This window comes from Bos javanicus, chromosome 1 (genome assembly GCF_032452875.1).
Source record: "Bos javanicus breed banteng chromosome 1, ARS-OSU_banteng_1.0, whole genome shotgun sequence".
Classification (NCBI taxonomy): Eukaryota; Metazoa; Chordata; class Mammalia; order Artiodactyla; family Bovidae; genus Bos; species Bos javanicus.
In genome coordinates this window covers 95,415,338-95,432,361 of record NC_083868.1, presented here as the reverse complement: position 1 = coordinate 95,432,361, position 17,024 = coordinate 95,415,338, and the positions used below count along the sequence as shown (strand labels likewise).

Below are 17,024 nucleotides of genomic sequence, written 5' to 3'. Positions count from 1 at the left end.
TTTACATCTAAGGTGCTTGGCATGGAGTAGTGGTTGTCAGAGTCTGGTATGGGGGTGCCCTTGGGTGATCCTGAAATTCTTTTAATGGGTTTCATGAAGTAATAATCCTAAAATGTTTTTATGTCTTTTTCAATCTTATGCTTTGTGTCCTTCAATAGTGTTAACTGAAAAATACTTTGTCTTTAGTGCTTTTGCATGAGGAGAAATACAAAAATTGAATTGGAGACCATGCATTTTGTAGCAGAGTTGAAATTTAAAATTATTTTTCTGGAAAGGTTTTAAAGCCTGTTAGTGGACTGCTTAAATTTGAAGTTTGAATGATTTCAGCACAAAAGAGTGTCTTACACAAACCAGAACCTAAGTGAATGAATAAATAAATAAATACAGCCTCCTTGCATTTTCTTAACAAATTATATTAGTGTAATTAATGATGTCATTATTCACAGGGGTTGCTTAGAATATAAGCAAGTACCATGCTTTCAAACATTTAGATTCACTTCATTTGCATGTGAGTTTGTATAGACCAATTGCCATTTCATCCAGTAAAACAAATCTCTGCAGTTGTTTTTTCTTTTTCCCTTAAAAGAAAGGAAAAAAATCTTTTTTTCCTGAAAAATTCCACATTTTGGAGTCTTCAAAAATATCAATCTGAATTAGTAAAGTGCATATTCATGTTAAAATTTTGTTGTAATGGTCTAAAATCTGAAACAGTAGATAGACACTCCCTTGCACGGTGTGTCTTTGCACCTGCTAATTCGTTTCTTTATAAGCATCGTTTCATGTGAATTTTCTGTTTCAGTACCTTGTAAGTTCTAAGGAACACCTGGTATTTGTGGTGTGTTTAGTCCCATCAGGTGAAATATAGAGCTGCTTATGAGGACGTCATCAGTTGTGGACTCTTAAAGAAATAGTTTGTTTTAAAAAACGTGTTTGTAAACTGATTTTCAGTGTATCATATACTATTCTTGTTTGTTTCTCCACCACCCCATCTCCCCCCATATAGGAGAGGAGGAAATATTGGAACCAACATCTAAAATTAGTAATAAAGTGTTAGAAATATTTGAAATGCATATTTAATTATAAACTGAATAAAACACCAATGATGCTTCTACGAGACTGAAGTAACAGCTTCAGAGCACATCCTTGTCATGAGTGTTTTATAACATCAATTCGACAAAACTGAGTTTGTTGTTGCATAAATAAGCATGACTGGGTTCTATATGAGCTGATTAAGGAAAAAATTTTAGTATTCTTCTGGCTAATCAGAAATGAAGGTTGAGGAAGGGGGCATGTTTTGAGACAAATTCGTCTTCTGGCACACCTAATACTAGGAAAGATGCCACAGCTGGGAAACCAGAGTTAGACTGTGAAGCTTATCTCAGATGAAAGTTTTCATAGAGCATGGTGGTCTGTTGATGGGTTTTGTCAGAAGTGCCCAATGTGGATTTGGGTTATCGAATATAACATTTCAGTGTAATGCTATTTAAACCTCACGCCTTTGTTTCTAGAATCCTAAAATTCTAGTACAGTCCCTGGCACACAGTGGATACTCACTAAATATTTTTTAAAAGAATGGTTGATTATCTTTGTTCGTGTCCTTTTCTTTGATGTTATTTTAGATTTTCTTCAGCCGAGTCCTTCTTTTGGGATATTGAAAATAATATAATCTTGAAACCCATTGTACCAAATACCTTGTTCTAAACAGTCTCCTCATCAATAACCTGCTAAGCTGCCCTCCTTTGTGAAGTAATTTTGCTTTCGTGTTTCATTATGGCCCATCATAGTCAGAATATCACCACTGAGGGTTTAACTTCAGTATTTTCTAGTTTGTTTTTCTGCTGGTTCCTTTTTCTCCCTAAATTTTAACCATCTGGACTACATGATAGTATAGTGAATTTGCTTAACTTCCCTTTAAAGTACTTTAAAAAGTGTTTTAAAAAATCATTAAATCTGCATCTTGGTAAGGATACACCAAAAATTCAGTTACTGGCTGTGTGTACAGGGAGCTGGGGACTGGATAGGAGAGAGATGTACTTTGATTGGGTGTCTTTGAAAGTTACCTTTTGAATTTTGTACTATGTGCTTGTTTTGTCTAATTTTTCAAATTCACTAACCTATGAATTTTTCATCAGCCCTTCCACTGCCACGTTTTATTGCCAGATTCTTAGATGTTATAATCAGCTCGCTCAGAGAACGCTGACGTCTTACCGTCACTTTCTGTCTGAGTCTCTTTTGGCACATCACTTAACCTCTCTCAACCTTAGTTATAATAATATCTGATCAGAGGGGAATACTGCCTCCTTCACTTGAATGCTGTGAGGCTCGGGAGCAATTAGTGCACAGGGGCTTCAAGCCGTGACCGTCTTTGCTTTGGGGACTCTTCCTCTCAGCCTTTCCCAGAAACGGTTTGGTGTTTGCAATACATTTTCCCTTCCCTCCAAAGTAACAAATGTTATACGTGGCTGTTAGGTACCCAAGTGGTTATAAACATGTGAATTTAATTCATAATAGATCTCTAAATGCAGAATAATAAGAAACATTTTGGATTTCATTCGAGGGAAATGTGCTGCTGCTACTGTTCAGTCGCTCAGTCATGTCCAGCTCTGTGCAATCCTGTGGGCTGCTCTGTCTGTAGGATTCTCCAGGCAGGAATACTGGAGTGGGTTGCCATGTCCTCCTCCAGGGGATCTTCCCGACCCAGGGGTTGAACCCAGGTCTCCTGCACTGCAGGGAGATTATTTACTGCTAAGCCACCAGGGAAGGCCATCTAGAAGTTGTGTTAAAGCACCCATGTTACACATGAAGGAACTGAGGCCCGGGCCTGTGCAGGCACACCTTGAGCCAGGGCCTTGCCGAGCAGCGGGACCTGTCAGCCTGCTGTGGGGCTTCCAGGCAGGTGGCAGTGCCCGAGGGCTGGGGAGGAGTTGAGTGTCTTCATAGTATAGATCTCCTCTCTTTCTAGAACCCTGCCATGGGTGCCGCCACGCCTCCCCCCCACCCCCAACACACACAGCCCCCCACCCACCTACCTTAGAGCTTGACTGGTGTGGAGGTAGGAAGACCTAGAGCTGGAGGGGCCTTTAGGAGTGACTTTTTTTTTTCTTCCACTTTTGGATTATAGTCTTCTAGACCTTTTTCCAACATCCTATAGAAAAAGATATAAAGAAACAACCACACAATTCCAAGTCATTGCAAAGAAATATTTTCAGTTATTCTCATCTTTGGATAAAGTATGTGACAAAGTTAGCTTGGATGTGAGTGAAAATAAGGGCTCATAGCTTTGGAATGTTCTTTTGTAGATGCTAGACTGTCATCCTTGAGATGTGAGAGAGGGATGTGAGATTTATTGTGCTGCGTGTATCCAGAGTCTAGGTGTTCTAATAAAAATGTCTAATTACATCTGCAGACCTCTTTAAACACTGTTTAAAAACAATGAACAAAACAAATGGACCTTTTGTTGGTAAACTTTTTTTTTTTTTTTAGTTGGGCCACCTTTCCCTTTTAGTTAATATTTGTAGAACTGAGCTGTTTATGTGTGGACGTGGATCTGAGGTCCAGAGATTGTGTATATATAATGATGCAATTTTTAAAAAAGTTTTTGTGTTTCATTAAAGATTTGAGGTATATTGGAGGGGCTGTGGAAGCAGCCAACCACTTTATATTCATGGAGAATTATAAAAATAGCCTTGATGCATTAATGTTTACATATGATCCTCAGACATGTAGACGATTTCTCCTTCTCAGGAAATAGTGCTTTCCTTATATAGTAGTTTTGAGTTCAGACGTGACTGTGCTAAATTAGAATAAAGAGAGCATCTATGGATTCTTAAAGGTGGGGCCTATACATTAGACTACTTGACATCTCTCCTTAGCCTCTGGAGCACAGTGGACAGTTCTTTTTTTATTTGTTGTTTGAATCACATATTACTTATTTTAATCCATGATAGCAGTGGTGGTGGTGTTTTTAATCTAAACTCAATTTCACAGGATTTCTCCTGTGGATTTAAATGTTGCCACTTAATTCTCCTGTGTTTATAGTTGGATGCTAAAAGCAAGAATGTTTTTAAGGTTAGGAACCTTTTCAGACAACTGTGATTTAACTTCACTAATGAACTCATATCAGACAAGAAGACAAATTCCAGACTATTTGTGCCTCAACCAACCAGCTGGGTGCATACCTCCAGGTACTGCTCATGTCTCAAGAAGTTTTTCTGCATGAACAGTTATCACCACTCCTTCTCTCATTCAAGTGGCAAGCCATGGCAAGAGTCTTTCTTTCACAGCTGTGTAGAACTCAGCTGTAAAATTAGATTTCATTGGCATAAAAGCACAGTGATTACTATCACTATTTACTCAGTACATTCTTTTTTCAACATTTTCTTTAGGTTCTTCCTCGCTTATCCAGGAGGCCCAGATTATATTCATATGAGTGAGAGAAACTAATAGGTTTTTATAGAGTTTGAGTAAACTTTTTTCAGTTTTCATTTAATCTGTATGCAGTAAGCACTATAGGCAGAGGTGTTTTGAAAGATAATAGAGCAAAAAGAAACCTTGAAGGTGAATCTATAACCTTGTCATTTGGTAAAAGGAAGAATTAAGTGTCCAGATTTAAAGCTGATGATTGGTAAACCTCAGATTAGAACTCATGTTTTCCAGAACTCAGTCTTGGGGTCTCTCTGCTTTAGTGCTCTTATTGTTCCTCTAACGTACTGGTGGGCGTTTGAACAGTTTTTAGTGGAGGGGCTGTGAAAAATTCTAATAAGCATCTTTAAATTTCTCTCCATATCCTGTTTGAGGGCGCAGTTCGATTCAGTTTTCAGGAGGGCGTTTGCCTGTACAGGTGCCGTTCCTCATGGTTGCCTGCAGTGTGGGAGAGACGGTACAAAGAAAAGCACTGAACCACCTCCAGCCTTGCCTCCCAATGGCAGTGCCCCACATCAGGTTCCCAAGTGGCCACGTGCTTATTCCACACAGTCAGCGCCAATGCCACGGCCGCTGCTGTAGCTGTTACCAGAGGGAGAGAAAAGTCCTGCTTTCACAGTGGGGGGAACATGGTAGAAACTGGCTGATGTGTCTTGATGGATGAGCAGCTTTTTCTCAATTTCAGAGGTAAAGCAGGTGGCATCATGTTTCTATTTTGTTTTCTTTTTTTTTTTTCTATTGATGCTATTGTTGGTGTTTCTATAGTTATTATCAGAAAGCTGTTTCTCATTTTGCTCAGAAGGCTAGAACCGTTTAGAGAATTTCTAGGTCTTGAAGTATCAGTCAGGGGTTTATCTTTCAAAACCAGAATGGAGCAGGAAGGTAAGAGGTTTCTCTGATGAAAATAGCAATGATACTTTGATACCCCATTACTTATAAGAATGTGTATGCTGCTGCTACTGCTGCTAAGTCGCTTCAGTCGTGTCCGACACTGTGCGACCCCATGGATGGCAGCCCACCAGGCTCCTCCGCCCATGGGATTTTCCAGGCAAGAGTACTGGAGTGGGTTGCCATTGCCTTCTCCAAGAATGTGTATAACTAACTTTTAAAAAACTTTTTCTTCTCTTTCTCTTTCAATAACTCTTTCCCTTCCTCATCTCTGCCTCTTTGTTTTCCTAAATCTGGCTAATAGGACGACACATGAAGAAGCTGTCAGTTCTTGTGACTGAGGGCATGTGTACACAGTGGCCACCTGTATGAGAAGGAAGTCCAGAAAGCAGTTTTTCTTTCTTTTTTCTGGGCTGTATGAGTCTCTGTCAAATTTTGACTTTTTAAGATTTTTCTTTCTTTACCACAGTCATGGCATATACAAGTGTGAATCAGCTGTACAAATGTTTGTTGTAATAAATTAAATTTTATTAGGCTTAGGTTTTTCTTTGGGAGTCATTAAGAACCTTGTAATCACTCATAAAACATTAGCTCTCTGATAATTATATTGTTTTAAAAGAGATACAGTAATTTCATAGTAACCTCTCACACCCATCTGCCTCAAACACAACACAGCAAAACAAAGCCCCACTTCTTTTTTTTGTGATTCAGTGAGTTCATCATATCATCATTTTGTCTACTAATTTTGACTCCTTGCTGTGTTGAATCGGGAAAAAAAATTTCTTTTCCTTATTACTATTTAAGAAAAATGGCTAGAACATTTTCCTGGTGAGTTTGTGACAATTTTCTGACATGTGGTCCAGAGTAGATTTTTACTGTTAGAAGTCAGTAAGTATTTTTAGCAGAGAAGGAGCTTTTGTTGAAGTATGAATCAAGCTATGATTTTACTAATGTGCCCAAGAGCATATTCTTCTCAGGCTGCAGAACAGGCAAGTAGCAAGCAAAACGTTTTCATGCTGCTTAGATTTTGTGAAAGTGATTGGTTAATGTATATTTTATTGGAAAAGATTCAAGCTTTATGGAATCACAGTTAACTTTTAGTGGTATGAATTCTGAGGGCTTCTCTCATAGCTCAGCTAGTAAAGAACCCTCCTGCAATTCAGGAGACCCCAATTCGATTCCTGGGTTGGGAAGCTCCCCTGGAGAATGGATAGGCTACCCACTACAGTATTCGTGGGCTTCCCTGGTGACTCAATGATAAAGAATCTGCCTGTAATGCAAGAGACCTGGGTTTGATCCCTGGGTTGGGAAGATCCCCTGGAGGAGGGCATGGCAACCCACTCCAGTATTCTTGCCTGGAGAATCTCATGGACAGAGGAGCCTGCCGGGCTGCAGTCTCTGGGATCATGAAGAGTTGGACATGGACTGAGCAACTAAGCACTGCACACATGGTATGAATTCTGAAGATGGTTTTATTTATTAGATTATTTGCATAATTGCTTTATAGGTCTTAATTGATTTCTATACATTGATTTCCCATTCATCAAGAAACCCCTTTTGCTTCTGAAAGTGCATTTGAATTGCAGATAGAAGCAAAAAGTTAAAATTGATGATGTGGTTTTTTTTTTTTTTTTTTTTTTTTAAGAAAAAATTAAGGTATGATTGACACAATGCTTTCTTCTTATTGGTTCTCATTCTACTTTTACTTTTTCTGCACTTCCCTGGGATGGTTTAGAATAGGTCAAAAGTCAGGTGTAGGTAAAGTGAGCCTGGGAGCCTGCACCTTGGCGCTGCCCTGAGATTTAACTCAGGGAGTCCATCTCCTTTCACCCCGCGGGGTCATTTCATTTGGCACTGATGGTTTTGCTTTGTTCCTTTTGGTGCTCTTGGGGTTCTTTTCCTCTTGTCATCTGAAACTAATTTGTGTACTGTACTGCTCACTCACATCTTGAATTAATGTAAGGAAATTTGGGTCATTGGCCCATGGAGTGAGGTGCGGGACATTTTGTTACTCATTTGAAGGCCAGGCCCACAGACTTAAAACTCTCCCAGCAGTGATGAAGGCTTTGATTTTTTTCAAGTTAGAAATTCTTCCTAGTATATAACTGCTTTCTCTGGCCTTTGGAAATGGATCTGTGGTTCTCTCCTGAGAATCAGTTTTCTTTTTTAAATTAAATTGGCCGTATGTTTCTTAGTATAGTTTGGGGCCAAAATACCATGGAAAACCTTTTTAGACTTGGAGTGAGGGAAGCAAAAGAAAAGGAAAAAGTAATAACTCAGTGCCTAGAGTAATGTAAAAACTGAAGACCCTTTGTAATATTATTTTAAAGTAAGGTGTTTTGTAAAAGCTTTAGGGTCATATTTGGACAGAACTAAATGTCTTACTAACAGTGAGGATCTGTTGTTCAGCGTGCCCAGCCCCCATCCTTGCCATTAGCGTACTTCTTTGGCGCTGGGCCTCCCTGCAGGTAAGAAAGGAAACAAACGACTTGCTTTCAAGAGGGAGGGAAGTCAGCTGCAAGTGCTCACATGGCATCCCTTCCCTGTCAGTCAAAAGAACAGAACTGGCCAGGCATGAAGCACTTGTGGTTTTATGCTAGGATGTGTGGTTAGGGGAGAGGTTGTGATGGCCTGTGGTTGTCACTGAATTCTTTGAACTGGAAGCATGGGTAAGTAAGAATTAAAAAGAATAGCACTGAAACCTTGGAGCTCTGTGTGTGGAAAAGAAAATATTCGGAGCATTAGAAAAAAACATCGTAGTAGAGGTCCGGAGAAGGCAATGGCACCCCACTCCAGTACTCTTGCCTGGAAAATCCCATGAACGGAGGAGCCTGGTAGGCTGCAGTCCATGGGGTCGCTAAGAGTCAGACACGACTGAACAACTTCATTTTCACGCACTGGAGAAGGAAATGGCAACCCACTCCAGTGTTCTTGCCTGGAGAATCCCAGGGACGGGGAGCCTGGTGGGCTGCCGTCTACGGGGTCACGCAGAGTCGGACACGACTGAAGCGACTTAGCAGCAGCAGCAGCAGTAGAGGTCATCTGTTTTCCATTGGTTTATTCTGATTAGTTTTGTAGCACATTTATTGACTCTGTATTTGTAAAGGGGACTTCCCTGGTGGCTCAGATGGTAAACCGTCTGCCTACAATGCAGGAGACCTGGGTTTAATCTCTGGGTTTGGAAGATCTCCTGGAGAAGGAAATGGCAACCCACTCCAGTATTCTTGCCTGGAAAATCCAAGAATGAATTTATTGCGAAAACTCGGTGGTGTGTGAGGACAGTGTGGATGTGGAAGAGCCTTGAGTAAAATGCATGAGTTCTGTGATTGCTTTGGCCTACTCAGATACACATCTGTCTAGGGCAGAAGGAACCCAGACCAGGATAATGAGGGTTTTGTCAGGATGATTTCTCTTGAGACTTTCTGACTGACACGAAAAGCGGTTACAGCTCAGTCATCCAGGGATCACGGATGCAGGGCACAGAGTGGAGCTTCTGAGACCCCAGAAACCACTCCTCTATGTGTATAGAACTAACAACCTGGCTTCCCAGCCCAAGGAAGATTAGGATAGCAAATTGAGTATGATTCTCAGAGTTGAGGAGGTGTGGTTTGAGGTATAGCCTAATGAGGAAGAGAGGAAAAAACAGAATTTAAACATAAGAACTCAAAGTAGGGGTGAATTTCTCTGAGTAGGTAAGGTCAAAATGCCTAGGAACTCCCTACTATATCACCTTGTGACTGAGCATAGTATTATAAACAGTGACCCTACATCCCTAATAAAAAATAAAGTTATGGCCAGCCTGCTCTATAATGAAGTTAGAAAATGTATAATTTCCACCCACAATCTTGGCAAATAAAGTTTTTGGTCCTTAAAGTTAACTGTTTGGATAGTAAGCCTTCTACATTCATTGCTTCATTTTAAAAATTCCATTTAAAAAGTTCAGTCATCTTTCTTAGGCATGTCACATTCTCCGGGTCTCCTCAGAGCAGTGGGGCTGAGGCACACCTGTTTAAATTGAGTACATGTGTAGTTTTGTGTGGATTACCAACCAAAACAGAGGAGACTCACTTTTTGGGGGGAGTGGTCACCATTTAATTATTGATGCATGGCAAGCCTTCCCCAGTCTCTTAACCTTCTGTAATTGTCAATGGCTAGGGCCGAGTGGTTTTCCCAATTTGCAGCCTGAACATTTGACTTTGTATTTGGAAAAGTCATTACTTCTCCCAACCCATCTCCATCCCTAGGAAATAACCAAAACTAGGTACTAACCATAGTACAGCATTGCTTTATACCCTAAGTCTTATGTTTTGCATCTATGGTTTTCATTCTTTTATAATTCTTCTTCCTGCCTTTTCTCTTGTCCTTTCGACAGTCCATGGCACTAAATGGTTTCTGTTCCATGATGATTTAAGGACCGGTTGCCAGGCAGTTGCCTTGTTAAATAGCTGGGCATTATCTTGCCTAGAGATAATTTATTACTTTTTTTGTAGGTCCCTTGAATTCCAGGCAAATGAACGTATCCTCTGTATGTGCATGGAGTGTAGAAAGGGTATTTACAGCTTGTTGACTGTGTGAACCACCCCATCTAGATCAATCTCTTACCTTGTATTCTAGGCAGGATAAAGCCTGGTTTGCCTCTGGTAGACCTCTTGGGGACTAGAAAATAGGCCTTGGATTTTTAGCAAGCTGGTGTCCGAGGGTAAAGAGGATTAACAACTTTGGTTATGAGAAGTGAGACTCTATGGCAGAGTCTATTCATTCTTCCCTTTTTCTCTGTGATTAAAGGTCTGGTTGTTGGCTGGTTGCGTTGGGGCACTAGGAGTGTGGTGTTTATAAGTTCCCACTGTATGCTGTCTAAGGAGTTGATTGTATATATAGTTGACTTTTTTATGCACAGTTCCCCATCTTCCCCTGGCTTGTTCCCCTCTAAGTAATTTGCAACAACCACTGCACATCTGTGAGGCGGATAATCTATCATCTAGTAGGAAAGAAATACAGGACTCGGGCATCTTTTTTTTTTTTGTATGGAATAGCTACATTGCCCAAAGTTGCCTATATGAGTTTCAAAAGCAAATGCAATTATTTCTTTGTGCCAGCTGACTTTGTTTCTCTGGGATTTTTTTCAACTCTGTGTGGGCTCCCACCTTCTCTCATCTTACATTTATAAGACTTTCATGGAACTAGGAGGGGATCTATCCTTTTATCCCACAGTTGCAGAACCTGGAGTTTAACTACCCAACTTGGACCTGACATTTGTGCTTAAGAGCGCCAGCCCGTGGGGCTGGATTGCTGTATTTTGATGATAGCAAATCCTATTGTTTATCATGACGCCAACCAGAAGGTGTCTAAAATTGGAATTGTCAGTGTTAGGTATAATGTTGGAGTTGAGACATTCTTTGGTTTTAGCGATGGGTGGTTAGGAATGCCTGAACTTTTTTTCACTAGATCACAATTATGTCCTACTAGTACCTGTGTGCACTGAATGAAAAGAGGGTAGGTTCCATCCTTATGCTTGTCTGTGAGCTGATCAGGACTGTCCCTTGTGGCAGAGGGCTTTGGTGCTCACTACTTTAGCAGAGGGGAGGACAGAGCCACAGTCTCCATCATCTCACCAGCAAGTGCTTTGGGACTCTTCCTTGGAAGGAGTGAGGAAAAGGTGGGAGTGAGTGTGGAGTGCTTCTTTACGTGCAGATGCTTTATTCTCAGACCCCTCATGTAAATTACTGCCCTGTTTATTCAACCTCCAGTGTTGAAGAATCATTAGATAAGACACCACGCTTAAGAAATTAGGCCTGTGTAATACCAGTTTGAGGAAAAGTAATCATTTCTCTCCTTGTGCACTTGTAGGGTTAAGTATATTTGAAATAAAATTGAAATGGATATTAGTACTCTGTTAGTAGTACTACTCAAAATCAAGCAGTTGATGTCTTCATGGTGTCAGTGGAAGTTATCTTGGTTAATTTTATTGTGAAAAAAATCTGTTTCCTACATTAGGATAAACTATTGGGCTTTGAGTTTTGTATTTTTATTTGCTTAGAAACTGAGTAATTGCCTCATAAAACAGCATGATGGTACTGTTAACACTGAATTATAAGACTTGTTATTATAGAATGTGCTTCCCTAGTTGGGAAATGACTTTGTTGTTTGGTACTTAAAATAATTAGTTTTTCCAAATGGGGTTATAATGAATAGTGTAAAATTTTACTGATTTAAAATAAAAAATTTATAATCTCTTGGGTGGTTTGTATGCATCATTTGATACTTCCAGGGAAGGGATTTCTTTTGGGTGGGCTTGAGGGGAGGGAAATATATTTAATGTTCAGAATGGAGGTTTTAAGAAATATTTCTGTCACACTTGAGACAAATTAGAGATAGTCATTAAAGGACTTGACCTGCTATTTTGCCTGATTTGGATATTGAGTATTAAAGGATAAAAGTCTTGAATTTGAATTTTTGGGAACTTTATTATAAATGAGAAAAAATTTAAAATGGACTACATGGCAGTTTATTTCTGAACTGATTTAAAATAGTGTGTGCGTGTGGGTATTTTTCTCCTTTGTCTATGCTATTAAACTTTTTGTGGCAAAAATTTTAGACATAAGTGAAGGATGGGTAAATACTTCTTAAAGAATACATATAATCTTAAATAGGAATTTATTGTGTTCCTGCTGTTTTATTGAAAAGCTAGATAGTCATGGCAGGTACTATTATGGAATGAGAGTGGGCTTTGTGTTGTTTTGAATTCATACATGAAAATCATTTATTCTGTGGAAACCATGAAATGTGCCTGTAAGCCTTACTCTGTACAAGGTACTGTAGGTGCTGTCAGGCACAGGGAAGTTCAAGATAGGCACAAGTAATAAAGCTGCAAATAGGCAACAGGATAAATGCAGTTCAAGGGGATGATGGGAGAGAGAATTAGAACTTGATTAATTACTGAGTTAATAGCAAGGTCAGAAATTGCAACAACTGCAGTGTAGGTAGTTAACCTTTGCTTGGAGTAACTGCTTATGAACAGTATTTTGATCCTAGTGAAAGAGAAAAACTTTTCTTAGAAGTCATGCTCTTTGGCTTCATTTTTTGTAATTACATGATAGCATGTAAGAGATAGCATGATAAATGTTCATTTGACACTTCTATCTTCTCAAATTATCTCATTTTATTCTGAGGAATATCTCTGGGTTTAGGGGACTTAAATTTCTAAATAACAAGGCTGAGGAACTGGAGGTTGTGTTTACTTGACTGCTTAGAGACTCAGGTCTGTGGTCTCCAATTTCAAGCTGTTTTTCTTGGGTTTTGCTGTCTGTGCTTAGTTGTTCAGTCATGTTTGACTCTTTGCAGCCCCATGAACTGTAGCCCACGAGGCTCCTCTGTCCATGGAATTCTCCAGGCAAGAATGTTGGAGTGGGTTGCCATTCCCTTCTCTAGGGATCTTCCCAACCCACGGATTGAACCTAGGTCTCCTCATGGCGGGCGGATTCTTTAACAATTGAGCTGCCTGGGAAGCCACCCTGGGTTTTGCTTCATCCCTTCTAAATCCAACACCAGTTGGAAGAATTTGAGTTTCAGCTGACCTCATGACAGTGCACTTAAATAGCTGACTTGTTACAGGTGAATTTTTGCGGTCTTGAGTTCTTTTTACAAAATGGTGATTTTCTTGCAGGAAGCCAGTTGAGGGAAATTCTCCATGAATGTACGTCACAATGATGATGACCGACCAGATCCCTCTGGAACTGCCACCATTGCTGAACGGAGAGGTTGCCATGATGCCTCACTTGGTGAATGGAGATGCGGCTCAGCAGGTAGGTGCATTAAGAGAGGATTTAAGTTGTCCAAGTGGGAAACATTAGCCCAGAAATTGTTTTATTTTGAGATTCAAAGATCTCTGATCTTGAACCTTTGTCATTCTCTAGAGGTCATTTCCATTGTAGAATCACTATATGATTTTTTAAAATATCAGAAGTTGTAGTTTTTGAGAACAGCAAACTTTACCTAATCTATCTGGTATTCTTGAAGCATCAAAAACAAGTGTCTGACTTTTGAAATGAATCATTTTGAAAATATGTACAAGTTTTTGGAATAAAGTAGTGTTTACTCATGTCGTGTATTATACTTGACTAATTTTTCCTGATTGGCCAGAGCAGGATGCCCAGAGGTTGGGTCAGGTTTTGATCTCATCCAGGAGGTGACTGACCCCGACAAGACACACAGGTGTGTGTGAACCCACCCTGGCTCCTGGAGCAGTCCTTCCAAGTCCTGGCTCCAGGACAGCAAGTCTGCTGCTGTGAAAATGATAGTCATTGTTTTCTGTAAGACTCCTTTCTTTGTCACTAGCTACTTAACATTGCAGAGTAGAAAAGTTATTCCTGAGCTCATTCCTGTAGCACTTGGGAAAAAATTTAAACAGTAAGTAAAACTTCAAAAATTATTAGAGACAGATATTATCTCTGATAACATAAATTTTTTCTCAGCTCCCAAAGTCCACCATCTGATCAGGGCCAAGGTCTGTGAGCTGGTTATGGGCTGGGAAGTGCAGCCTTCTCTGTATTCTGCCTTCTAGGTCTCCCCTTTGGTACCCCCTGGTCCCGCCTGAGAGGGAGCTTCCCAATGCTTGGAAACGCTTCCTCCTTCACCATTCCTTCCCTCCCTCGGGGCACAAGTTCCTCTCTAGAAGTTCTCTGTTGTCTCTTCCCTTTTTATGTCTTTATCTTTGTCCTACCTCTTTCCAGGGAGCTTAGCCTGTGCCCCTAGAGGCCTGGAGTCTTTTGCTGTCACCTAGAGGTTGCTTCCTAGGAGTGGTTCCATATTTTGATGAGTTATTTGTGGAGAGGCTGGTGATCTTCCCCGTCTCCTTGTCTTACTCCTCCGCCATCTTCTTCCACTCCTGAATTTTTTAATTGACTACTAAAACTGGTTCCATCAGTCTGGTACTAAATAAATGCCACTTTTTATATTTGTATAGTTCTTTAGAAGTATAAAAGTAGGTGTCTTTGTTTTATCTAAAGTAGAATTGGGAATGATTGCTTGGAAAATATTTATGCAAAATATATTAATAATTCAGATAAGTTAATTGGCCATTTGATGTCAGTCCGCCCCCCCCCCCCGCCCCCGTCTGTCGTACTACATTAACACTCTATCCAGCATAGTACATTAATACTTTGTATATACGTCTGATGGGTCTTGCTTTGCTGTTTAATGATTTATATGTTACTTTCTCCTGCATTAGACCGTGAACTTCTTAAGAGCAAAGAATGTCTAATAGGTGCTCAATAAATGTTTGTCAGTTGAATAAATTTCTTCCTGTCTTGCCACTGATGGAAGTACCTCCTTTCCTAACTCCTGATTCTCTCTCTTGGCTCATTTCCACCAATCTACTGTTAGATCTTTTACCTTAAACACACAAATAGCTATACCTCTGGCCCACTCAACAAAAACAACCCCCCGTTCCTTGACTCCACATTCCCCAACCCCCCTGCCCCCAGTTATATCTCATATCTCTGCTCCCTTTACAACAGGACTTCTCTAAATAGAGCCTCTGCTTCCTTGCCTCCATTGCTCTTCATTTCCAGAGCCTCCACTGGCTGCTCCTCCTCTCTGTGTTCTAGACTATCAGCAAGTCCTGTTGACCTTATCTCAGGAACGTTGCTGAAACCATATTTTGCCATGTCTACTTCAGTTCTGTGACTGTTCCTAGATTCTGAGCCAACATTGCTCACCAGGGGTAGGACGGTTCTTCTCAACTGGTCTTGCTGCTTTTACTTTTGCCCTACCAGAAAACATTTGCCACACATCAATCTGCTAAAACTGGAAAAATGTACCATGTCACTGCCCTGCTCAGAGCTGTCCTGTTCACCTGAGATGAAATCTGAGTGCAGCCCTGCAGCTGGTCAGCCTCCTGTGATTAGTGCTTGCCTCTCTCCCTCATCCTCTCACTGCTCTGCTCCGGCCCAAGGTCTCAAAATGCCATGAATAGTTTCAAGGTGCATGTGGTGTATGGTTTCCTTTCTTTTCACTAATTAAACTAATTTAAAAAAGGGCTAGTTGGTTCCTGGCGGTTCATGGTCAAGACTCGGTGCTTCTACGCTAGGGGTGCTGGTTCAGTCAGTGGTTGAGGAACTAAGAACGCACGTGCTTCAAAAAAAAAAAAGGAGAGAGAGGTGGGTCAAGGTATTCAAAGTGACTAAACTTGAGAAACAACTCCAGCTCAGGTATGTCTTGATTCCATTTTGCGTACGTACCTGGGAGACCTGAGACCACCCATCTGTGTAGCTGTGCACCATTTTTGTGTTTTGATGATTTCTCCCTTGTTTCTGTAATTCATTTTGTTTAGAGTAGTGGTTTGTAGTTTATAAGCCAGCATACAGAACCCTTAGAATTTTCCAGTTTTCCCTTCAGAAGTAAACTCCCAGAAATGACCAGAGACTAAAAAGGCTACACTTCCTTGGAAGGCCTTGTCGTATTTTCTACTCCACATATCCACCTCAGCTCTTAAGTAGAAGCTGTGTAATAATATAGGTTAATAAGATCACGTTTTGATTTCACCTAAGAAGCTTTCTGTAAAGCCAAGAAATGGGAAAACTTGTTCATCTGTTTTATACACAGTCACAAACATCAAGCTTTGTCAGACCAGGGTACACTTACTGTAAACAAATCTCATTGGAAGGAAATATTTCAGTCTTTCTAATTTGCAAATATGTCTGATTGTGCTAGAAGCATTGACGTTTAGGCATTTAGGTTATGTGGGCCAAGCTGTTGATTGATATTACCCCTAAATTTCCCTTAATGGGGAACAACTGTTAATTGGGCAGGATGTGTTTGAACAGCCCGAGGTTTATCACGCCTTGATGTTGCCTCTGTGTCACTGTGGCTTAGCCGAGACAGTGGCCTGTGTGCCTCTTTTTTGCCTCTTTCTGTCCCCAGAGCCCCTCATTCCCTTGAGCCTTCACTCTTTCTTTTGGGTCCTAACACTTAGTTGTGTCAGAGTTGACTGTGGTAGACCTTCAGGCCTGTGTGTGGAACCTGGGCTAAGGCTCAAGGGGAAGGCAGACCCAAGGAGCAAGCAAAACTAAAAATGATGGAGGAATAGCAGAGAGAGATAGCAGGGAGGGAGAGCGAGGGGATCACCAGAAAGAACAGGGACCAAAAGTGAGGATTCAACAGTCAGAAGCTGCCTGAGATTTGAGTTCTTGCCTGGGGTGCCTGCTGGTGTTTGCTGCTTGGATGTGCGCTACGATGCTCAGATGGGTTTATATGAAAGGATCAGGATGCAGGGGACACACCAGAGGGAAGAGTCTGTATAATGTCTTCTGAGGCTTTAACTGTGTTGTCCCTTGAGGCCAATACTTTTTAACAAGGACCATGTGGAGGCACCAGGCTGACTTTAGTGACAGACTTTGCAGATACTGTCCTGTCAGACCCATGGGATGAGAGACGCTGGAGCCACTTCTCCCACTACACCATCCTAAAGAGCTGCCCGCTGGCCACGGGCTCTCCCTCTGCATTTCTGTTAGGAGTGGATCTAGTGAAGCTCACCGTGTATGTGTTTACAATGTTCTTAATACTTTGCAGCTGTGCTGAGGACATTCTAAACATTTCTATATATGCAAAAGAACCACCACAGTTATGAGAAAGCTCTTCAGTCACCTCAGCCCTCCTCCTCCTGATTTCTGTCCTGTTGGTTTCTGGATTTAATTAAGATGAGTTCTTGGCAAGAT

At 40.8% G+C, this 17,024-nt stretch overlaps 1 protein-coding gene across 7 annotated transcripts in view; it reads left to right on the top strand.

Annotated features, from left to right (window-relative positions):
• FNDC3B (fibronectin type III domain containing 3B) overlaps positions 1–17,024 on the top strand; it is a 356,072-nt gene that overhangs the window by 60,208 nt on the left and 278,840 nt on the right. For all 7 annotated transcript variants that reach the window (XM_061415723.1, XM_061415747.1, XM_061415714.1 and 4 more), the window contains exon 2: positions 12,974–13,112. In XM_061415723.1, coding sequence (XP_061271707.1) covers positions 12,998–13,112 — 115 coding nt within the window. In that variant the 5' untranslated portion in view covers positions 12,974–12,997. The remainder of the gene's footprint in view (positions 1–12,973; positions 13,113–17,024) is intronic.